Source organism: Neodiprion fabricii, chromosome 1, assembly GCF_021155785.1.
Source record: "Neodiprion fabricii isolate iyNeoFabr1 chromosome 1, iyNeoFabr1.1, whole genome shotgun sequence".
NCBI classification, from domain to species: Eukaryota; Metazoa; Arthropoda; class Insecta; order Hymenoptera; family Diprionidae; genus Neodiprion; species Neodiprion fabricii.
In genome coordinates, this window is record NC_060239.1 from 10197089 (window position 1) to 10221499 (window position 24411).

The 24411-nt window shown below is 37.2% G+C and overlaps 3 protein-coding genes and 2 non-coding genes across 8 annotated transcripts in view; 2 read left to right on the forward strand and 3 right to left on the reverse strand.

Moving 5' to 3' along the window:
• Positions 1–2561: 2561 nt before the first annotated feature.
• Positions 2562–5739, forward strand: LOC124187966 (protein spindle-F). Of its 2 annotated transcripts, none has more exons than XM_046580181.1 (5): positions 2562–3083; positions 3415–3694; positions 3940–4031; positions 4195–4387; positions 4703–5739. In XM_046580181.1, exons 1-5 carry the CDS (start codon positions 2871–2873, stop codon positions 5011–5013), a joined length of 1089 nt encoding a protein of 362 aa, XP_046436137.1. In that variant the 5' UTR covers positions 2562–2870; the 3' UTR covers positions 5014–5739. The 2 variants fall into 2 exon arrangements, with proteins under 2 accessions (XP_046436137.1, XP_046436146.1); XM_046580190.1 differs by having other exon boundaries at positions 2563–3083; positions 3415–3679.
• The window catches only part of LOC124187942 (xaa-Pro aminopeptidase 1-like), a 42170-nt gene continuing 22191 nt past the window's right edge, over positions 4433–24411 (reverse strand). The window contains exons 1-13 of one of the 3 annotated variants that reach the window (XM_046580150.1): positions 17196–17373; positions 16051–16286; positions 14003–14044; positions 11921–12100; positions 10333–10453; positions 9235–9613; positions 8832–8952; positions 8051–8414; positions 7739–7972; positions 6796–6953; positions 6594–6689; positions 6269–6479; positions 4433–5808 (exon numbers count right to left, since the gene is read on the reverse strand). In XM_046580150.1, the coding sequence (XP_046436106.1) occupies positions 5801–5808; positions 6269–6479; positions 6594–6689; positions 6796–6953; positions 7739–7972; positions 8051–8414; positions 8832–8952; positions 9235–9613; positions 10333–10453; positions 11921–12100; positions 14003–14044; positions 16051–16286; positions 17196–17358 (2313 nt within the window). In that variant the 5' untranslated portion in view covers positions 17359–17373 and the 3' untranslated portion in view covers positions 4433–5800. Of the gene's footprint in view, positions 6207–6258; positions 6480–6593; positions 6690–6795; positions 6954–7738; positions 7973–8050; positions 8415–8831; positions 8953–9234; positions 9614–10332; positions 10454–11920; positions 12101–14002; positions 14045–16050; positions 16287–17195; positions 17374–24411 lie in introns of those variants that run through there. The other 2 variants (XM_046580159.1, XM_046580141.1) reach the window with 2 other exon arrangements.
• On the reverse strand, positions 10701–10914 carry LOC124174517. The gene has a single exon (XR_006868949.1). It is a non-coding gene; the product is annotated as a small nucleolar RNA U3 (small nucleolar RNA).
• On the reverse strand, positions 16388–16460 carry Trnaa-agc. Its single transcript has one exon. It is a non-coding gene; the product is annotated as a tRNA-Ala (tRNA).
• On the forward strand, positions 18228–23612 carry LOC124187956 (cholinesterase 1-like). The gene is made up of 10 exons (XM_046580172.1): positions 18228–18463; positions 18600–18888; positions 19183–19368; positions 19865–20064; positions 20960–21128; positions 21217–21383; positions 21469–21619; positions 21918–22050; positions 22149–22358; positions 22398–23612. Exons 1-9 carry the CDS (start codon positions 18239–18241, stop codon positions 22327–22329), a joined length of 1701 nt encoding a protein of 566 aa, XP_046436128.1. The 5' UTR covers positions 18228–18238; the 3' UTR covers positions 22330–22358; positions 22398–23612.

Sequence of the window (24411 nt, forward strand, 5' to 3'; positions counted from 1 at the left end):
AATTTCGGCTTGCGCGAAAAACGAATTGAAATAATTTATTGTAAACGTGAACAGGAACCACGGAGCGCTTATCGTGGAAGTCGAGAAATTTTGTTAGCGGACTGACAGCTACTGAATTTCGGCTTGCGCGAAAAACGAATTGAAATAATTTATTGTAAACGTGAACAGGAACCACGGAGCGCTTATCGTGGAAGTCGAGAAATTTTGTTAGCGGACTGACAGCTACTGAATTTCGGCTTGCGCGAAAAACGAATTGAAATAATTTATTGTAAATGTGAACAGGAACCACGGAGCGCTTATCGTGGAAGTCGAGAAATTTTGTTAGCGGACTGACAGCTACTGAATTTCGGCTTGCGCGAAAAACGAATTGAAATAATTTATTGTAAACGTGAACAGGAACCACGGAGCGCTTATCGTGGAAGTCGAGAAATTTTGTTAGCGGACTGACAGCTACTGAATTTTGGCTTGCGCGAAAAACGAATTGAAATAATTTATTGTAAACGTGAACCAGGAACCACGGAGCGCTTATCGTGGAAGTCGAGAAATTTCATTAGCGGACTGACAGCTACTGAATTTCGGCTTGCGCGAAAAACGAATTGAAATAATTTATTGTAAACGTGAACAGGAACCACGGAGCGCTTATCGTGGAAGTCGAGAAATTTTGTTAGCGGACTGACAGCTACTGAATTTCGGCTTGCGCGAAAAACGAATTGAAATAATTTATTGTAAACGTGAACAGGAACCACGGAGCGCTTATCGTGGAAGTCGAGAAATTTTGTTAGCGGACTGACAGCTACTGAATTTCGGCTTGCGCGAAAAACGAATTGAAATAATTTATTGTAAACGTGAACAGGAACCACGGAGCGCTTATCGTGGAAGTCGAGAAATTTTGTTAGCGGACTGACAGCTACTGAATTTCGGCTTGCGCGGAAAACGAATTGAAATAATTTGTTGTAAACGTGAACCAGGAACCACGGAGCGCTTATCGTGGAAGTCGAGAAATTTCATTAGCGGACTGACAGCTACTGAATTTCGGCTTGCGCGAAAAACGAATTGAAATAATTTATTGTAGATCCGGGAGGTTGAGAACCCGGTACTCGAAATACGTAGCGGACCCGAAGCGCGGGATCCGAGAGGTTGAGAACCCGGTACTCGAAATTTGCGGAGCGCGACTCTCATCCGTCCGCTCTACTGCGCGGTTGTTTCCAGACTGAGGAATTCGGCTAGCTGATTTTGAATTGGTGACGTCACTTTCTGAACGTCCGACATCCAAACTATGGTTTCGAACTTTGATACTATGTATGATGATGTATGATGTACGATGTGTGATGTATGATGTATGACGATGTATGATGTACGATGTATGATGTATGATGTATGATGATATGATATGATGTATAATGATTTTAGTTTTCACATTTCATACAAGAAATACGCACGAAGATATATCCTTCAGTTAACGGGTCAGCTGATAACGCTGCCGTTCTGCGACAGTTGGATGATGAAAAATTGTGCTCGTATCTTTCAAATGTGTGTCAAAATACACTCGAAGTGTTAAGAAGCTTCGTTCTTTCTCTCCCTATCACCTGTTTAGGTCTTTAAATCACTACGCAGCGTTAAATACTGTGTCACATACGGAGCATCCATTTCATCTCGATCGAAATTAGCGCATCCGTGATGTATTACAGTTACTCTGAATATTTTTGCATCCGAACACTTTTCGAAAAACAATTCTGCTTCTCTACCCAACGTAGATACTTCACTTGCGACTAGCTAAAACAGCGTTTCGATTATATGCCTACGAAAATTCAAGATCCAGAGAGCAAATGAAAAGTTGTTGGAATAATTATGAATATTAATGTTATGGAATACATCGAGCGCGTGTCGACTAGGATCCCATTTTGAAATGAATAATTCTTCTCTTCTCATATTATGGCCGTATTATTGTAGATAACCCAGTTTGTCTTATGACAAATCATAAAATTTATTGTATGCATTACGTCCCTCACGGAAAAAAAACCCTAGACCTGGGTGTCAATCCGTACCCTCAATTTTTTTCTCACGGGAATTTAGCACTATCTATGAGTTGAGGGTACGAATTCACACCAAAATCCATGGTTTTTTCCGTGAGGGGTGTTAATCCGAAATGGACCCTGTATATAAATATCGTACGTGGACCGCATATACATATATACGTTTTGTTCTCTGCATCGTTATTACATTTGATCCATTATTATTTATAATCTATTTATACATTCTTCTTTTGGATACCTATACTTCAATCAAATCACTTTTTTGCTACGAATTTGGGAAGAAATTCATTTTCATTATTAATTTCATGTATCGCCGAAAAGTCGGTAAGTACACACAGCCTAAGTACCGGCTTGGGCTTACCATTGCGAAGACTGTTACTCGGAAGGTGAATGCAGCCAGCAGCCCGTCGAAATCGGTGACTCTCTTGTTCTGCTGAAGTTCTCAACTCTACCGTTAAAACATCTCAGGGGACGCAAGCGCACAACGATTTCCGGTCCTCACACCAAAGCCACTGTCTTCATGTTCTTCAGCCAATGGCAGATTCATACATAATGATGAAAAATCTTTATCGGACAGCAAGGCTGCGAACTACACGTACATCGATTTTTCTATTCGACAGCTGTTCACAGCACTTCGAGTTTTGACAAATACACATTAAGATTTCAGAAAGTGGAGAACGCCTAATACTTGAAAGTGCGTGAAATATTAGAGAATCGAAAAGTGATATGTGATACGCGTGGCGCTGTGGGTGACTAATTCATTCATCAGCTAATCCTGTACATCCCAGTTGAATAGCGTGCCGATTGTCTATTAGTTAAGAATAGTAATTTTCAACGATGTCTGAAATATTGGATGAAAATTTTGGATCCCAATATGCGCTTCAGGTTGCTTTACAAACAATGAAAGAACGCTGTCAACAATTTCAAAAGAGACTGGACATCGCAGAACGGGAGAATGCTAGTCTGCGCGTAAAATGCTATAGAGAATCCAGCACAGCTATGCTTCCTGCCACTGGAGATAACCAAATTACCGAATTACAAATTTTGACCGTGAGTATGAGTGAAGCATTATTTCGATTGTTAGGTTACGTGGACATTTCCATAGGTTTTTTCGTACTGAGATCACTTCTGAAATGTTATTTCAAATAGTAGCTATATAAACGACTTACCATTTAATAAACCTGTCTTATCACATCAGCTACTAAATTACTGACGAATGAAATTTACACTTATTTTGTGACGCGAAGCACTCTACATCAATCAACGTCAGTTTTATTTACTTTTACATCTCTGCTCACCCTCCTCGTGTCATCAATTTTCTTGCTATGCATTTTGGAATAATGACAGTGTTACATTTGTTTTCGTTTTTTTTTCTTTTAAGGATAAAGTCGAGCAGCTGACAAGGATAAAGACACAGTTAACACATCACATATTCATGGTCGCAAATGAAAATCGTCAACTGTGGAAACGTTTGTCACGATTAACAAAGACGAATAAGAATCTTGGAAATCATTTAAATAAAATATCAGATGCTCTACAGCAACATCCATCTACTCAACCCCTGGAAGCTCTGTCTTATAATATGAGACTGGACTTCAACCTCAGCAAAAATGAATCAGACCAGTTTCTCGTGCCTGCTGATCTTGGTAAGATTGTTTCACGTGCGTACAAAGAGGTAGAGTATTATTAAGGTGTATTAATTTTACAGTTTAACTGACTTAACGGTAGTATTAATTGTGGGAAAACACAATTACCCAATAATTTTACTAATTGTAAATCAAAACTTTCAACTCCGATCAGACTAAATGTTATTTTAGAGTGAATTAGTCTGAGATGCTATCAAACAAATTTTAGTCAAGTCTATTTCTGCATAATAGTTTTGTAATACTGAATTTTATTATTTCAGAATCCAACGAAACTAGTTTGGAAGAAATTTCATTGAAACTAATAAATAGTATTAAAATGGAAAAGTCTGAGTTGGAGCAGCAATATGCAGAGGTTAGGAAATTATAAACATGAATTGTTTTGCGCAGCATGATGATTATTTATTAATTTATGTAAAAACATATAGAATAGTCAAATCTAAAGTATAACTAGTGTCTAGAGATTGTTGACGATCTGTAGCAAGATTTGGTAATCTTCAAATTCTCTAATTTTCAAGATGGTAGAAATGCAGAATACTTCTGAAATTAATCTCCAGAACATGGACTATTTTTATCCTGAGTCTATGAACTCTGATTGTATGGAACAATTGAAACAACATGATACAAGATTGTCTCATACAAAACACATATTACTCTCACAGCAGACCAAGCTTAAAACAATTATAGGAAAATTGAAAACAATAAAGAAAGGTAAGCAACTCAAGAAGAGTGAAGAATAATTTTATATCAGTGTCCTTAACCTTTAGGTAACGGTATATTTTTATAACATGTCATCATTTTACAACATTAGGATCATCTGCAATTCAGTAAACTGTAATACAATATTAACATATTAATATTTCATGAATTTGAATCTTTCGAAATCAGTTTAAAATTACAGAATTACGATTTTTCTTTCAAAGTATTCTTACGTTAATGTTACGAGATGAAACCTCGTAATTTTATAGCTCTTCATAACTTAGACGATATCTACAATGACGTATTACTTTTTATTTGTCTTTACAGGAGCAATGTGTAAGAGTTGTCGTGACAATGCTAGGAAAAAAATGTGTCAAGCAGGAACTCAGTTTAATTCAGATGACAGCTTAAAAGAAAATGGTGCTACACAAACAAGTCTCATTCCGAACTCCACCGCATTACCAGAAAATATGAATTATACGACAGACGGGTGCAGTGAAGTTGAAAACAAAATTTGCCCTATGTGTGAAATGATATATGGAAAAACAATCAATTGCGCGGAATTTCACGAACATGTTTTAAGTCATTTTTCGGACGAAGAAAATTCACCCGGATGTGATTTCGAAATAATTCAGTAGCATTTAGTTTTTATTAATTGCTACATCCGTAGACAATTAATTAGCAGCCATCTATTATCTATTTTATAAATTATGAAAAAAAATGTAAAATAATATATAACAAGAAGCGAATGGTATAATTATATGAACGTATGTACGTATAATGAATGATGTATGCATATTTCTGTGTCTTCTTGGCTTAATTCTTAAACTACAAATTATAATCATTTTTACGAAGGATGAAATGCATTCAAAATAACACGAAACCAAATATCATGTACTACTCAGGCGTGTATTTATTTTTATTCAATTTTTATCCTTTTAGAATTAATTGCTATAAAGTTCAAAGTGATAAATCGGTTAGCAAAGTGAAACCATTTTGACACTAAGGCCAATCTTTTCTTATACCTATACTTTAATACACCTGCAAAATGCTACAAAAGTAGGTTTAAAAAAACTACAATACTCAAAAAATCTCAGGACCAGTTAATTTTCACGAGTTTAAACTTTGGTTTAAACTAAGCTCAATTCTATGCTCGATGCAATTTAAACAAAGTTTGTTTCTGATTCGTTGAACTGCGTTGTTCGAATGAGATCAGAGGTAAGCCTTGAAATTGAATACTGGGCTTTAGCTAAAAGTAATTACTAATACGTAGCTTAGTATACAGGTTATACTATTATCGCAATATACGATCTACATGTAGTATCTAACACAGATAGCATCAACGGCTGTCAAGTCTTCAGATTTATGAATGAAAAGTTCTATAACAGAGTTTTGAGATGTTCATCAAGTAGCTGCACACTCTTTCTATAGACCTAAAACAAATAAATTCATCACTTGTACACGTAAAATTAGAGATCGTATTTAAACATTAATTTGTTTAAATTTCTGTATGTTTTAATGTAATTTTCGGATGCTGATTTTACTTTAATTATCAAATATTAGCATATTAGTTCAACACAACTTTTATGTGGTTGAAACAAAAACTACCAAGTCACCATTAGTATCCATTGAAATTGTTGGTCCTAAAACTCCTCTAAAATTGATGTGGATCCAAAGTTCAAACATATTGTTAATTATTAAAATTAATATAAAGTTTCCAATCAAAAAATTATGATAATTTGAAAAAGCTTTTAAGCTTGTCTTCGCCATTTAACAATGTCGTATAAAGATAATACATATCTTATTCTGTGAAGTATGTGGATACCTAAATCTCTGCAATTCTCGATCCAAAATAGTAAAATTCTTAGGAAATGAAATACGATGGTAAATTACCTCTTCCATCCAGGAATACGTGTGTAACTGTTAATGCAAAAAAAAGGAACGAGTGGTGAGGAAGGGCAGATAAACTTGATCCGGATCCAACCTCAGGAATGGGTAGAGTACGAAGAATCATCCAGTTGTAGCTGCTTATTTTTCTACGTTTCTTCAATTCAGTGCCGACCTCTTTTCTGATTCTTTCATTATACGCATTTAACCAATGCCGCTGTAATACACGAAAATAACAGAAACTTTAGGATTTCATCAAATAAGTTAATGTTCGTTAGTGTTATTTGGAAATGCTCTCTTATCATGGAATGTTGAAAGTACTGAAACTTACATGTGATGGTGTCAATAATTCCAGATCGATGAGTTTTGGCTCGTAAGGAACCAGTGTGACATCTTTGAACTTAAGAAACTTTCGTCCAGAATGATGCTGTCAAAAAACACATATTATAAGCCGATCTAAGCTCTGCAACTGAATATCAGTATACCTATGTTTAACATATTGAATTACAATTAAATCTGTATAAGCTCCTTACCGTCATATTAGTTTCAACGACCTGTAAAACATTTTCTAATCGGATACCGAATTCACCCTCCTTATAATACCCAGGTTCATTGGAAAGAAAATATCCTGGTTGAAGATTGACAGGGGCACATTCATCAGTCGATGTATCGTATGATACACTGATGGGAGCTGAAGTAATAATTTTTGGTTTAGATAAGTTTTCCAACTACTCAAAATCTTTTTGCAAAAGTCTGTAAATTGAAATTTTACTGCGAAAAGCTCGTAGAGACACAGCATTCAGAAAAATGTTTGTAATATCGACAAATTTTGTAATTTTCTCGCACTTGTCAACATTATTCTGTTTTTCTTTTGAAATGTAGTATCAAAAATTAAGCAAGTTGTGAAAACTCTTCGCAAAGTTTCTTTATTTCTTTTTTAAAAATGAAATTTTATTACAGTTACAGTCGAATGTATTTCAATTAAACGCTTGGGTTTTAAGAGGAAGTTCCAGTCGATTTTGACAAAAAATTGAATACATCTCCGAAACGATGCTACGTACTGGATTGTTTCTTTGAGATTACATGATTTATGAGTTTCAGAATCTAACGAAGTTTTGATTCAATTACCGAAATCTATAAAAAAATTACCATGGCATTTATTATGACTATTCTGCAAGCCTACGCAGGACTGATGCGATTCAGGTGATGATAGCCGCATTTCAAATTCAATGCCGAACACACATATGCAAAAATAATGGAGTATCATGCAATAATCCCTCTGCAAAAGAACCTTTAATTTTTGGTAGTTGCACGATCTTACAGAATTAATGAATCTTCGAGGTTCGCATGATAATTTTACGTTCGAAGACTGTCATTTACCCAGCCGTCGAAGTTTGAACCCTTTCCGTTCGTTTGTTTATTTAATATAGAAAGAAAAACTGTGTGTTTGCTTGATTGGTAACATATGTCACTTACGTTCGTGAACAGACAAATAATGCCCGACACCATGGCCAGTTCCGTGTTGGTAGTCGCGACCAACTGACCACAAGGGTTCCCTGACCAGAAGATCAAGTTGGTCTGTTCTTAACTCAGCAGGGAAGATTAGTGAAGCTAATTGTATCGAGCCAATCAGGACTCGGGTGTAAGCCTCTTTTTGTTCTTTCGTCGGTTGGCCGTAATGGACAGTTCTTGTCACGTCTGTAGTACCGTCTGATGACAAGAAAATAATTACGTCAAATTCAAAAATGAAAACAAGGAAATAGCAATCAAATTATTTTGAAAAATTACCGAGGTATTGGCCACCGGAATCAATTACCAGGGTAGAATCCGTGCCGAGTGTTAAACTGGTAGCAACGGCTGGTTCATAGTGTGGCAAGGCAGCGTGAGGTCCGTAGCCTGCTATCGTAGGGAAGGATATACCCACGGCATTTTCCTGTTCCATACGTACTGCTTTAGCGAATCTAGACACCTGAAGCTCGTCCCAGCCCTTGGTGCCTAGCTCAAGTTGCTCCTCGATGTAGGAAAGGATTTCGCACATTGCGATTCCATCTCTAATATGAGCTTGTTCCATGCCTCGTATTTCCACAGGATTTTTTACCGCACGCATTGCGATTATTGGTGACGGTTTTATCAGCCGTATAGATTGCGGGATCTGTGTCGATGTTATCGATAAAAATATTTATAAGCACATGATTAATTATACACTTATGGGGACTGAGACTGAGTCAGATTTTCAATTCTTTGTAAGTACTTGCGAAGATTGTTTTATGATGTTTTATTGTGTGAGAAATATTTTTCATTCCCGATTTTAACACTACCAATTTTTTCCTAATATTATCATTCAAAAATTCGATGTCCAACGATAATTAGGCACAGTCTAAGATATATTATTGGTACTATATAATTATCTTCAATATAGGTTCAATTTTTCCGATGGTTTGTAAGTTGACCTATTTCACTGGGTTTCCTCTGGCAGAAATGAGTTTCAACAATTTAATATGCCTCTTGAAACTCCAACTTTTATATATTATTCTTACAATTATCTTTTCCCACCAATATCAATACTCACGGATATGAAAATCTCTTGGGAAGCACCCCTTGCGTAGCCGCACTGGGCAGGTAACCAGACACTCTTCCAAGCCTGTGCCATGGTCCTCAGATCGTACCAGATAGACGTATAATTGTGAACTCTAAGGTCAGATATAAACGGTTATACGTTTGAGAAACCGTAGTGTCTCCATATCGTACCTACTGTCGAGATTTTGTTTTTCATCTAAATAATTACTGTAACGTTCAGCCAGTTTAAAATTTCACGTAGACTCCAATCGATAAAATTCTATTTCCATTTAGATCAAAATACGTAAGAATCACAAAAAATCATTAAAAGCCGTCAAGTAATAGATCGAAGGTCTGTATCCGGAGTATTTATACATCGCTAAATCGGTGGCTTACATGTATTTGTGAGAACTTACTTGACGCAGTCAGCATGAAAGCAAGCGTCAGTTTTCAGATGTATGCGGACAGATCTGTGCAGTTTTTGTTCAGGAGCGTACAAATGAATAGCACCATCGGTGATGAGGGCATATGACCGTAAGACTGGGGTATAAGGGATGTCATTGCCACGAATGTTGAATAGCCAGGCAATTTCGTCAAGGGCGGTCAGGACCAGAGCATTTGCACCCACAAGTTCCATTTCCCTCCTAACTTCACGAATCTTTTCCTGCCACGGTCGACCCGCATATTTATCTTCCAGAACGGTAGCAGGATCGGCATTATACGGCGGTCGATCCGTTTGCCAGATTGCATCTATCAGGTTATTGTGAACTGCGACTAACTTGACCGATGTGTTTACTGTGGAATGAGATTTTATTGTACAGATTTGCCAGGAACATTAATAACACTGATTTAGAATATTTCAATGTTGTTTAAATGGTATAATTGCAAGTAATTCGGCGAAGGGCCGTTCAAAAATAACGTAAGGTTTTTAGGAAGTGGGGAGGGTCAAAATTTTGTATGGAGCTCTATATGGCGTAGAGGGGAGATTGGACAATTCCTTACGTAATTTTCTCAAATCTCGTTAAATACAATATAGCATCTTTGTCAGTTTTCTGGACAGGTTTTTTTTTAGATGCTATGAAAATAGTAATTAATAAATATTGTAATTACTGGCTACTTTTATAACATCTGTTTCAGAAAAAATGAAATTAGAAATTAATTTTGTAAATGGTCTTGGAGACTAATTTAAATTTATACCCATGTAAACAAAATTCAATAAAATTACTGTTAACCTTTATTCTTATAATATTTATTTATTGTAACAACAAGGCTGCCATTTAATTGATTATACTTCATACCCATACCTATGAATAACAAAACAATAATTAGTATTCGTTTTTTAGTCAATCAACCAATACAAAGTCATTGGTAATGTTTCTTATTTGAACATTACGAACGGTACAAGTAATTGGACGTACACTCGAATTAGCACGGAAACCGAGATGAATATTTTTTATAAAAAATCGTTACAGCTCAACTGCATAACTCTATATGAATTTTCAATAGCAACTTACACAGGTCGTATTCCCAATTTTCCCACGTAAATGCTGGGATCAGAGCAGGGTCCGCTCCAATTCGCGTTTCATTCTCTTTGGATTGAAACTCGTGCAACAGCCACTGGGACAGCGTGGGGACCTTCGTAAATTTCCATTAGTACTTCACTTTTGCCATTGCATAAAATCATTTCCTTTGCAATATGTTTACTCGATGAATTTTCAAAGAAAATGTTTAGGAAAATCAGGATAGTATTTGTTCTGCTAACCGTGGTTCGTATGGATATTTGGCTCAAGTATCACTTTTATCAGCTTCAACCCTGGCTTATATTAAATTCCCAACCTTCTCTGAATCCTAAGATCAGTTACGTTTGACAATTATGTAGGAGACCACTCAGAATACTCATTCTCCCATTCCTGTTGCACGTAGTGCTTCAGGTGAACGATCATCGATGACCGATTGTACGAACTGGCCGTACAACAGGTCGTTCTCACGCTCAGAGAGAAGAGTTCTTACTCCTCATCGTGGCTGCATCAACTCCACTGTTGAGTAGAGAGATTGTGAAGATATACTACAGAAATGATCCTGTGAAGTATGATCTTGTCTAAATGAGGTCCGGATTTAAAATATATTTCTGTGCGGAATTATATTTAACGCGAGAATCTGCTAACCTAGAAGCCATCTAGCGGTGATACTAAAAAGTTCAAGTCAAGTTTGTGTCATGTTACAGTACCAAAGAAGTTTCAAGTATTTTTTCGGTCGACAAGTTACCGTTTCAACTCTTACCGACTCACATCGAAACTTGCCGAGTATTAGGAGGGGTTCCAAACGTTAGCATCACACAGTGAATTAAGAGACTTGTATTGCACAATCACTCTAGAGTACGGCTTTACCGACCGCGTAAAGAATCACTTATTTTTATTATTATTAAAGTCTACATGTTACTGACTCGAGAAAATCGCAATTAGCACAATTTGACATGCAATACCGAGGAAAAAAAAATATTTTCTTTCAGGTAACAATAATGCCTAAAGATATATTTCTGTAATTGAATTACAATTAATTGTACAAATATAGGTATATTCTGGCGTTGTTGTCACGTAAGAATTGAAGTTTTTGAATTTTTGTACTCGGTATTAGACGTAACATTACGGGACATGCAGATTTTTTTGTCTCAGTGATGCTTAGGCTCTCATGATAGTGAAAATAAGTGACAACTCACACGGTTGATAAGGACTGACTGTAGCATCTTAAAGTAGAGAAAAGTATGATTTCATTCATTTGAATAAAAATGAAATTAGCAATTTATGATTTTTGGACAATTGAATCTATCTAATCGCAATGCCAATATTGTAGGATTCAGATATCACAGAGAACTTGGGACCTACCTAACAAATATTGTAAGAATAATGTTTTCCCCCATATTGTGAACCTCAAATTCTCAGACGTTATATCACGTCCAATATTGTTATGAAATTAAGAATAACTTTCATATCGAATATTCGATATACAGTTTTCCATGTCCTGGAATTTAGCCGGACACTTGACTTTTACGTGTGTACATGTATTATAAAAAGAAATATATAGTTGTAAAGTTGTTAAACTTACATTTTCATTGCCAAGTTTCATCAGAGTCCAATCGCAGCTAAGCTGCTTATCTGCCTGTATGTGATACCTTCCGTCAGTCCAGAAAACAGCTTTATCTTGAGTGACTAGAGCCTCTCCGAAACTACCGAAAAATCCTGTGATGTATTCCCTTCTTGCATCATGCGGTGCGACAGTCTCACTCTGCAGAGTAAAACGTCCTAATTAACTACCGAATTGATAATAATTCTCACGCTGAAAGTATGGACCTGCACTCTACACTCTATTCCACCAGACGTAAATTTTTATTTATGTTAAAAGTTTTTAACAATACTGATGTATGATGCGGTAGCAGAAAAATATTACACTATTAAAAGCGAATTTTTTAAGTTTAACGACGTGTCTCGATTGTTCAAAATAACATGCAATAATATTCGTGATCCAGCTTCTAGGACAAGAAAGTTCTAATGAAATCTGAAAAATTATGTTAATAGTACACTTCATGTTATCCTGTAAATATTATTGCTGATTACTGCAACCTACAAGTTTCAGTCTTGCGAGAATATTAAAAAATAAATATGAATAAGCGATAATTAGGTACGATATTCTAAAAATCAAGTGAGTCTTTGATAAGTCGATACCTTTCTTACACGAGCTATTATTCAGCTATTTAAAACTATCACGTCATAATTGCCATCTATAATTACTATTAACCACAGTCCTACTTCTTTTTAGCCTCTGAAATTTCTGCTTTCGTTGCGTTAATTGTATTTTTTATCGTCCCGAGTACAATCCCGTGAAAGTATGTCCACACAGAGTGTGAAAAAATTGATTCTAATGTTTCTAAAAATCTATCCAAATTTGTCGAAAAAAAACAAAGCAGTAAGTCTTAGATTTTTACGATTTTTTGGGCTAAAATCAGTCTGTCTCGAAATCGATTCGTAGGACTCTCAGGAATACGAAACAAAGAAAACCTTCAGAACTTCCTCAGCTAGAGAGCTGCAAAAATAAGACGAAATTTTCTTAATTCTCGGCAGCAACTTTGATCGACTGCTACTAGCGATTTCAGATCATGCACAATCTTTCTCTCTGGTAAAAGTACGCGCAAATAGCGTCTAAATCATTTGGTATTAACGTTTTTAAAATTGTACAAAATTTAGGGAACAAAATACGAAGAGGATAGCTTTTATGCAATTCTTGCGGAAATAAACGTTTCATCTCAGAATAGATTTTTACCAGCTGGTTCATACTAATTGAACCGTCTGTAGAATAGGATTGGTATTTTCAGACATCATTCCATATTTTTTCGTTGTGCTGTGTAAAAAGTAGGTTATTCAAAATGTTGTCTTACTCGACCAGCAGCGTCCACTGTTATAGATTTTCATGGTCATTCAGCAACATGCTAATCCAAGACTAGAGACTTGACATTTTCCTAAACCCAAGTTTCAAAACCTAATTTTTTATTTGGTTATACTTTGTTCTGAGAAAGAGCTTCAATTTCTAAATATCATTCGAAGTATCGTATACGTAATTCATTTGCATATTGCATCGTAATGATACACTGTTTTCGATATTAATATCATAAGAAATGATATTATTAACTGGGACAATTAAGACAGTAAATTTCATTTCAGAATTATATCTTCTAATCAGTAACTTTGAATGGGAAATTGAATTATTTGGTATCAAATTGCAAGATCGACGCAATGGAATTTACATATAAAAAAAAAAAAAAAACAAGAGTATAGCTGTATGTTATCTGGAGTAAAAATTCCAAATATCTGGTATAATGGGAAATTCTGAAATGAATTTGTGATTGAAAAAACAAATAGAATATCCGCATTAAATCAAATATCGTCAACTATGTATAAAATAAAAAACGAACCAAATCAAACGACAATAAATAAATAACTCAAAAATCTAAATTAAACAGGAATGGCTACAAGGATGGGTTGGCATGCTGTTACGTTGGAACGAGCGGTATCACCGAAAACACACTTTTAAAAATAACTGGGTTCACGTATCGGTAAAATAAAACTGGTAAACGAACACTGGTAAAACAGATATATGTATTATGAATCAACGGGGATTTTGACAAAAATATACCTCCGAAGGGCCGAGACGGCCTTGATTGAACGACGTCACGGTCTGAAAATGGAAGCATCTTTGTCAGTGTAATCTGTGAAACATAAAACTTAGGTGCTGTAGAAAAATTGTGGTATCCTATCAGATTTATATATTATTGTACTCTTCGGAATTCATGTCAGTACCGGTAGTTGGTTCAACTAACAGACAGATATCAGTTAAAATCAATCGAATCTTAGACGTGTTGGAACTGGAATTTGCATTCCACGGATAACTACTTATATGACTGAACCAACAGGATTTTATTGCTACGTTTGAATTTCAGACGAAAATTGTGAGAAATTGATCAGAAACAAGAATTTTTCAGAGACAGCAAGAACTAAGTATAGGAATTTGTAAAATTACGCAAAAAATATCGGACAAAAATTGAAAGTATCTATACCGGGCCTAAACGTGGAAACAAGCCGTTTTGACGCTTAAAGATATGCATCAGGAGTTACAATTTTCCATCTCACGAACGAAATTGTAACGTCCAGTTGCTTATCTGTAGGCGCCGAGGTGGTTTGTTTCCACATTTGGGCCCGGTATAACTCCTACTGATACTTTTAGAGTACGGCGGTAAGAAATATACGGAAAAATATCGAAATTTGATGGAGAATCATACAAAATTCGAAGATGATATGGCATATTGTAAAGACACGGCGGAAAAAAAGCGGAGAGGTTGGCTAATTTGCACTGAAAAATCTTACAAGAAACATCGGCTGAATGTTTAGATGAAATGCGTATAATTAATTTACATGAAATACACAGTAATGTTCATTAATCCCTTAGGCTTCCGGTTAACTTGTTTTCGGTCCGAAACAAAATACGAGCTCGATTTTGTACACGAAGGGTACGGATTATTTGAGTCAAGTGATAATCGTTTCATTCTACTAAATGTTGTGGTCAAATACGGCGAACGCAATACTTATTTAATTAAATAAAATACTTTTGACGGACGAAATACTTGTGGCAACTTAATGTAGAATTGAAAGAAGTCTTTGAATGATCATGCTATCAATTTATTCAAGATAACACGGCGTGAGTTCCTTGCGATAATGTGAATTTTGTATAAAAAAAATGTGCGTTGAATTCATTAAAAATTTGATTGAACGCAGCTCGATTGTTTTTTTTTTTTTTTTAAATATGAAACTGCTCTATTAAAGCAAATTAAGCTTGTTCCGATTTGTTTTTCTGAGTCAAGAATTCAATAGTTCAAACAAGTAATTAAACTTGTTGTTAGAAAAATCTTTTGCATTGATTGAATATTGGAGTCATTCAAGCGCACAATACAAATTCTTTCGAATCATATCATTTGTAAATCTGTTGACTGGAAATTTTGCAGAATTCATCCGATATTTAATGGATCTACCTCGAATACTTATCGTTGTATGTATATATTCTTTGCTTGTTTCAAAGCCTGCGGTGTTTCTTTTACCTCGTAAACAAATTAGTGCAACTGATTCGATCGGTTACGCCGAACAAGCTCTGGTTAGATCAACAAACTATGTCATTCAATGAATATAAATTTTTTTCTAGCCAGATTCGGACTTATTTTATTTGGAGTACCCAATTATTTCTGTCAACGAACATGCGACTTGGAGTAACAATACATAAACTTCAAATAAAATGATGATTGAATCAAGAAATTCGCTCAACTAAACCATTTTGACAAACCAACTAAATCGAAATTGTTGAATTGAAGTAATCGTAATTGTAAAAAATAAGGTATACTAGATTGAAGTGAAGGACTTCGACAAAATCTATGTTCTTGATTCGAGAATTCCTTTCCCTATATAGGTTTACAAATTATGTGATAGTAACTGGGGATGTAGCCGACGTGAGAGATTTAAAGTCATTGGCACATAATTCGTATAAATATAATCGATCTCGCATTTGGTTTCGGATCAAAAAAAAAAGAGTTAGTCGGAAGCCCAAGGCGTTAATAAACATTACTGTAGACAAATTTGTAGAGTGAATTCTCATTGCGCGTATGTACATACATACAGTGTATAAAATGCATTATTCACCTGATGAGCATCGTCCGAAGTAACAATGTAACCGTCAAGAGCAGGTCCTTGGACGCTCGTGATCCGGCTCATTTCCAGCCTCAACCGGCTAAGATTAATGGAGGTGTCGACTCTGTCGACAGGCTGATTTCCCTGGTGAGCACTAGCGGGGCAGTTGGATCTCGGGGATCCCTTGTAGTCCAGGGTATCGTCGGCGACATCTCGTATATTGCGCGTCCGCGCTGCAGCGGCCATTCCTGCGAATCGCGAAAATTCACGACTAATGCAAAATGCAAAATATTCGCAGGAATTGGAGAAAAAATGAAATAAGTGGTCAAAAAAATTCACATCTTCCAGTTGGAGGCGCCGGGTATCGATCCCGGTACCTCTCGCATGCTAAGCGAGCGCTCTACCATCTGAGCTACGCCCCCGGTGTATACGAAGGGAATAGAGTTTTAATGAAACTTGTATTGAACTAAACGCGATCTATTTCGGTCTCTCACTTGTACGCTTGGTGCTTCTTTGGTAATAGGAAAACATATTGAGACCGATGGGTCTTTCTTGAGGAAATTTAGCATGTATCAGTAAACATTTTTAGATTGGTGTATATGTAATAGTAGAGATCAGATAAACCGGTGAATGCGTGACGTGGATTCAAGTACATATAATTATTTCAGCAGGCTAAATCACGCGCGAATCAATCAATTTCCAATTTCGTCCTCGAAAAAGAAAGACATATTTAATTATAATATAATAATTTGATAAATACTCAATGTACGACTATGTTGAAGTGGAATTAATAAAAAGTATCAACTTTTGCCCAGCCAACCTGCTTAAGCGAGTTCACAAGTAATTCTACGTACAATTCTCTATACAATTATGATTCAACGTAATTTCTACGCACTTCTGTGACTTGCAATTGAATCAATTTTCTCACCAGTAAAATATATATATATATATAAGAATTTTAAATTTTCTCATCAAGTTTAACTCAGTCGCAACGAGTTGACATTTCATTTCCATTTAACGCGTTTGTGGCTAATGCTTGTAACTAGGGCCAAAACTCAAAATGACAGTGGTAGCATATTGCATTTGAAAGCAATATAATTCAGTGTCGAACGTATTCCCAGGAGTATTCCTCGATCAGGAAACTACGTTGATCGCACCGTTTCTTAACACGCTACTCCGAACTCTGGTCTCCTGCTGAAAATCAAAAGCCACTACTGGTGGAGCCGAGAGTCCGCTCCCCGTTGTAATTTGTATCACACCTAATACGACAGTTGCCTTACTTCCGGTTAAAGTGACATCGGCACCGTAAACTACCAACATCGCTGTGCAGGCATACATATACGGCGTGTATACATGTTATAAAAATAAAAAACCGAAAGGTTTCCAAATTGAATTATCACTGACAATTGGTCTCGTTTTTCACTGGCCACGGTAATGTGTACCTGACAACGAAGTCACGGTAGTTCATCAGTTACGGAAGGAGAACTTACGATCAGTTACAAAACAATACTTCCGGTGTACGTATAATTCATTTCAGGTATAACTAATTTGACGCGAGTTCTTATACACATGATTATGCATATCATGCCTAAAGACCGCGGGACCTTGGTAAAATTAAATTTATTGTATGAGCATAATGTAATGCCAAGTAATTTAATGTAATTGCAAAAATTACGGGGTAAATCGCAGTGCTTACAATTCATAGTTTCCTCTCTGGCTTAATAATAGATAACACATTAATCTCGCGTGCAATGTTCACAGACACGTCACACGCCGTAATTGTTACGTCATTGCACCGTGTGTCAATGTCATGAAATTATCGTCTGACGTTTTACAGTTCGTTAGGGATTTTGATCGATTTTCGTAAGCCAATGGGCAAAGCGAGAACTACCTGATCGAAATACTAATCCGTTTCGTAAACTTGATAATCACAATGCAATCTGTAATTAGTCAACGCAAATTGGCAGGCAGTGGCTGCTGTGCAATTTTTGAAAAATGAAGTATGGATAAAGCATCGCGTGTTGTCTCTTTCATCTGTTCAAGCGACGGTGTAAAAAAATACACCGACAGGGCTCTGATTCGAACCCGAAAGTGCTGTCTAGGATCTGTGAACACAATATATTGCGTAACGTCCGGTGGGCGATGAACGCGATCGGGGGGAAGAGCGGATATAAAAGGCGAAAAATCTCTGTACCACCTGATGGATATCCGTATTAAGCGAGAGATGATGTCCGCGCAAATAATTTGCTTCGCTTGTGTTTTGCTCATTCCGGCGGTGATTTTGGCCGTTGAGGAAGTTGAGCTGGAAATAGGGCAGGGAAAGTTGAAGGGGATCAAGTCCAAAACGCTACTTGATCAAAAACCACTTTACATGTTCACCGGGATTCCATATGCTAAATCTATCCAAGGACCAAATAAATTTAAGGTACTGTAAAAGTTTCTTCGGTATACATTCTGTGAATGATTAATTAAAAGCAGTGTAGCCACTGTACTCGTGTTCTATTGACGTTAAAAAAAAAAAAAGAAAAGAATATTAATCGAAGCAACCCGCATTCCCCAAGGTTGCCGAACCGCCGGAACCCTGGTCCGGGGTTTACGATGCGACCCATCAAGGATCCGGTTGTGTGTCCTACTGCATGATGCGGCATAAGGTGGTCGGAGAAGACGACTGCTTATTCTTAAACGTTTACACTCCAGAGCCGAATAAGGACGCCAGAAAAGCAGTTATGGTCTTCTTCCATGGTGGTGGCTTCAATATGGGCTCAGCAGAGACGGACTTTTACGGTCCATACTTCATTGTTGAAGAGGACGTTGTTCTGGTCACTGTCAACTCTAGACTAGGAGTGTTCGGTTAGTTTCTCAAGTGTAGTTATCTCGAGTTACGACCAGAGGTTACGCTGCGCGTTAAAAAGCTGCGTTCTGAGTTTACCCCCACAGAATTAATGAACACGTGGTAAATTTAATTTTCATGAGAACCAGCGCTTATATACTTGAAAATTATATCTTTTTTCGTTCTTATCAAGTGCAAGTTACGAGCTAAAACACAAAGAGTGTTCGTTATCCGTGCCTGTAACGTGATGATTACGTCAAAGTTTTCGATTAGCATAAAGTCTAATCAGGCTCTTTTTCATCATCATACCAAAGGGTTTTTGAGCACCGAGGATTCCGCTGCTCCTGGCAACTTGGGACTCAAGGATCAAAATGTCGCGTTGAAGTGGGTGCAGGAAAATATTCAGTACTTCGGAGGGTGTCCTCACAGGGTGACGATCTTTGGTCAGAGTTCTGGTGGTGCTTCTGTCCAGTATCATATGATGTCACCGATGTCCGCTGGTAGTGTAATAAGTCTCGATTTCTGTGATCACTTCCTAACCCAAGCAACGCTAATCCTACCTGCACTGAGAGAAATTTTCAATTCCAGTTACCGGTCAGTCCTTGACTATTTTCATTTTTTGCCACAATCGAAAAATATAGTTCTAGATAGAAAATGAAAATTAGTTTTCTAGCTGTTACCAGAAAGTCTAGTATCCGTTACTATTCTTTCTCATTACGATCACCGTTACTATATTTTCTTGTAACTGTTGCGAAAGTTTAATGCTCGTGCAACAATAAAATGATGTTAAAGCCTTATTTAACTACAAAAGTATAGTAAACCGAAAAAACTGATTTTCCGTTGCCATTACCAAAAAAGGATCGACAATAGCGCAAAATGGTTACGTGTATCTCGTTTTTCGTAATTCCAACAATATTCAAACAGTTTTTGTAACGATACCTAATTTTTCTCTGTGTGATGGTCGAATAGTCGATTCATGAATTTTTCTTGGCGCAGGACTTTTCCAGAACGCGCTTTCGCAGGGCGGTTCTGCGGTTGCTCCATGGGCCATAACGCACCACGCGAAAGAGGCTGCATTCAAGCTAGGGAAAGCTTTGGGTATCGATACTACTGATTCTGCTATTCTTCTCAAAGAACTTACTCAGTTACCAAGCTATGAAATAGTCGAGGCTGCAATGACCGTCGATCAAACTGAGGTGAGTACGTAGCAAAGTAATATTGTGAAATTTGATCCGATTAACGCACGGCTGTTATTGACTCGTAATGAAGGTCGATTCATTTCATGGATTTCAAAAAAAAAAAAAAAACACTTCAGGGTAAGGAAATAAGAGTTATTCTCCAATCGACCGTCGCGTCGGTTACTTTTCTCAATTTTACAACACTTAGACTCTGATTGAAGAATACGTTATTCTTATTTCTTGTTCCTCTGAGTTTTTTTTTTTTTTTTTATTGCATAACGGATTTAAGGTAAAAGGATTGAGAGAAACGGGTGTACTCATTTTCATCTGAGCGAACAATGAGCTGGGTGAATAACTTCAGACTCAGCGTTTCGGTTGACTCCATCATGGCGGAGAAATTAAATGATCTCCTGAACCCATTGCCAGATTAATTTCGAGAAAAGAAATATTGCTTATGGCTAGATGCTGATGTTCTCTGAAACATCATAGAGAAATAGCAAATGATCGGTGATATAATGCGAGTCAACTTGTCATGTACGTCATGAAATGTGAGTGTCAGGTAACAGCAAAATATGTGTGTGTCACTTATTGGTGTTCCTCGTCGCGGTGCAGTTATAACGAATTAACGATCAATATTGCTGTCTGTCGCTTTTGTATTCAATTATTTAATATTTTAGAGAGCCTTGCCAAACAGATGATTGATACCAAGTTGTCTTTGAGCTTCATGCTTCCTATGTCCGAATCGATCCACGCGAATAGTCGCTTTTGTTGACTGTTCGCCAGCATTGCTTTATCTCTTCAACTCGACAAATGAACGAGAACTTGTGGTTAAGTCCATGCTTCATAATTCATCTAAATCTAATAGCGGAGCGACACTTCGGACCTGCATTAAATCTCGTTCAAACCATTTTAGAATGCAATGAATGGTCACAACAATGCGTTTATCCCATCCGTGGAACCGGACGTTGGTCAAGAAGTTTTCCTACCTGCCGATCCGTGGGAGTTGATTATGAAAGGAAAAGTATCCGACGTACCGTACATGGCAGGATTGAATCTTAATGAGACGTTGTTTTTGAAGAGCGGTAATAGTTGTTCAAGATGGAAATATCCGTCGCTTTGTCACGATCGTTTCCATGCCAGGGAGACTGACAATGATCGATTACTTTTCAGCGCTCATCACGTCCGCCGATATGATGAACGAACACTTCGAAAATTTCCTACCAGATGATTTGAATGTTACCGACACTGCCCAGCAAAAACAGATTGCTGATATGATGAGAAAATTTTATCTCGACGATAAACCACTCACTAAGGACTTGTTGCGAGAATTCGGGCAGGTAATCAATGACAAAGGATTAATAATCCGTAAAGTATAGTTTCGTTGACCAACGGAACAAAATTTATTCATCTGTAACTCTTCAGATGACGATGGATGTGATGTTCACTTGCCCCGTGCAAATACCCCTTACAATAATAAACTCCCTCAAGTCTACGCCTACCTACAACTACTTGTTCATTTACGACTCATACCTTGGAATTTTTAAAGTCATGGGATTCTACGATGGTACAGAAGGCAAGTTTCAATTCCATAATTAAAATGCTTGGGAACAAGTTTGTTAATTTATCGATTAAATAAAATGAATCGAACATTCGATGGTTAAAAATGTTCATTTCTTTAATAAAATATCTATGGTTAAATACTCGTACTTAAGCCGTATCTGGTACATCTGGTATCTTTCATAAAACAATACTTATTTCGTTCTAGTATCAAAATCTATGAAATATATGTTCGATTAGACTGTAATACAGATGTTGCAAATTGCGTACGACAATTGAAGAAAGACTAATTGATTTTTCATTCCGGGTAACAGGTGTGATTCACGGAGACGAGATGGGTTTCATATTGCATAATCGTTTTCTTAATTCGGTACCGCAACCGGGCTCTGACCAGGAAAGAGTCACTCGCCTCCTAACCAAGCTCTGGGCGAATTTCGCCAAAACAGGGTGAGTAGCCATTAATAACCGAGATAAAACAGCTTTAACCGAGAGACGATCTGCTCGCACGTTTTTTTTCAAATCTCGCATTTATTCCCACGTTACAGAAATCCTACGCCTGCTTTAGACGAATATATAACGATGAATTGGGAGCCGATGGGGACGGAGAACAAGTACGCCATCATCGATCGAGAACTGACTATGGACAAGAACATGTTCAAGGAAAGGATCGATTTTTGGTTACCAATTTACAAGAATGTAATTGGCGATTTTGCTAAACTATTCTAGAGTTTACGACGGCTGATTTAATTTCATAAGTGAAATTAGTATAGTATATAGTATATAAGTAGTATAAGTACTATTCACGTAGTTTCGATACAAAGGAAAACTACTACCTTGGCTTTTTATGGCACTCACGTTAATCGTTATGATACTATTTGAAAATAGAATAAATATATTGTTTACAAAAATGGATGAGACGGTAGCAGCGTCGCAGTCGGTGTTATATTTGAAGTAATATGTCAAGTTCAACTGCCGAAAAAGTGGAAGAACAAAAATGGAGAGCGCCTAGTAGACAGCAAGGCGGCACAACTCAAGGTAAAGAAGGCAGGGATTCGAGACAATCGGTCTCGAACTAATCTCGAAGGTTTCGCCATTGCTTTTGGTCGATTGAGCAAGTTTGTTCGCCACTCACTTTTAACGCTCCTCACTACCAGGCGATCATGAAATTACAGCGGTGCTATTACAGTTTGAACCATTGAATCGTAACCCGGCGATATGATTCAAATGAGGAAAAATTCTGTGTAGCCACGCCCCGACCGGTATGAATATATAGGAAAATTGTTAAACAGGCAGAAAATATCGAGTTAAAAAAATGTCCATTAAAGAGAGACAATTCGTGTGAACAATAATCCGAGCTAACTCCGCAGCAAGTACCTATAGTGCATGAGCTGTGAGGGGAACACATTTTTCAGGATCTCGGTTCCCCCATTCCGGCTACAAACGCTCATTCTCGAGAATTAGTTCTCAACCCTCTCAATAATACCACGTGAAAAAATGCAACTACTGGATCACTGAACTAAGTATGTACGTATTTCACCAGCTGTATACTTGAAAGAGAATGTGAAAAACATAGGAGTGTCCTAGTGGGGAAAGCGCCAGAGCACAGATTAGGGGAAGCGGCACTATTGGGAGTGACACTATGGACAGGTTGCACTGTACCATGGTGCTAAAAATTGGCTGCAACGGATTGGCATAAGATTGGCAGAGGCGAACGGAGATAGTCCAGATGCCGTGGACTCGGGCTAGTCCGCATTTCGAGATGATCCTCAGCATCTGTCTATCAGGATATCATAACCCGTTGCGGTACAGAAGACGTTTACCGTCGACTTCGCGGTTTGGACCATTCCGAGGACATCCGCCAGTCGTGTGTAATTGCGACTTTCGCCGAGGCTCTTCGGAGGTCGCGAGGCATAATCGCAATAGTATCGTTGTTCCGGATATTCGAGAGCGAGATGTCGCAGTCGTGAAGCGGGGGAATCTCGAGGAATGTTCAACTAGAACCGCATACGGAAAAGGAAGTAACCGATGGCCGGAAAAAAGAGGGGCGCGGGAGGATGAGGATGGTGAATATTGAGTCAGCAAAAAAGTCACGCGTGCAAGCTAGGGCTGAACAAATTAAATGAGGTTCTCCATTGGTAAACTGAGATGGCTTTTTGCAGCAGGGTAACATCTTCGCGTTCTCTAAGGATCATTTTTGGAACAGCGAGGAGAAAGCGATTTTATTTCAACGGTAGGGGCTGATCAGTTTAAATACTTTTATAGACATTATATGGCAAATTTAAGAATACGTTTTACTGAGAATTGAAACGCTCGTCTAATCGCATAAATTGGGTAGGTTCGTTGTATCCATTGAATTTACCGGTCCCGTAGGGCGAGGCGAAAGCAGTAAATTAGGGGATGAATGTTGGCAGACAGGGTGAAAGATCCGGGAAGTACGAGACCGAGAGGGTTGAGCTTAGAATTAGTATCGTGAGAATCAGGTATTCCTTGCACTGTAGCTTATTACACAGACGTATATATAATTTCAGAATTGTATTTTTACTCGATAGAAAGTGTAAAGATTCTAATATAAATTATTCAAATATAAATTATATGGTAATACTTAAACCCAGTTAATTGATCTAAGTGAAAATTGTGTTTGAGTCGAATTGACCTTCCTCGCAAGTAATGGAAAATTATTTGAAAAAATTGACACGTTTGTAATTTGATTAAATCAGCGACAAATTGGCCTCTCATCCTGATGCGTGTTGATTTCACCGATACTCCAATGATATGGTATTAAAATTCCAATTTAATATCACGCGCATG

Bases quoted from the DNA above. Each gene is read 5' to 3' on its own strand.
- LOC124187966 (XM_046580181.1), top strand. From the start codon at position 2,871: ATGTCTGAAATATTGGATGAAAATTTTGGATCCCAATATGCGCTTCAG. The intron at 3,084-3,414 runs GTGAGTATGAGT...TTTTCTTTTAAG, and splicing joins CCGAATTACAAATTTTGACC to GATAAAGTCGAGCAGCTGAC. The intron at 4,032-4,194 runs GTTAGGAAATTA...CTAATTTTCAAG, and splicing joins TGGAGCAGCAATATGCAGAG to ATGGTAGAAATGCAGAATAC.
- LOC124187956 (XM_046580172.1), top strand. From the start codon at position 18,239: ATGGATATCCGTATTAAGCGAGAGATGATGTCCGCGCAAATAATTTGC. The intron at 21,129-21,216 runs GTAATAGTTGTT...ATTACTTTTCAG, and splicing joins GACGTTGTTTTTGAAGAGCG to CGCTCATCACGTCCGCCGAT. The intron at 21,620-21,917 runs GCAAGTTTCAAT...TCCGGGTAACAG, and splicing joins ATTCTACGATGGTACAGAAG to GTGTGATTCACGGAGACGAG.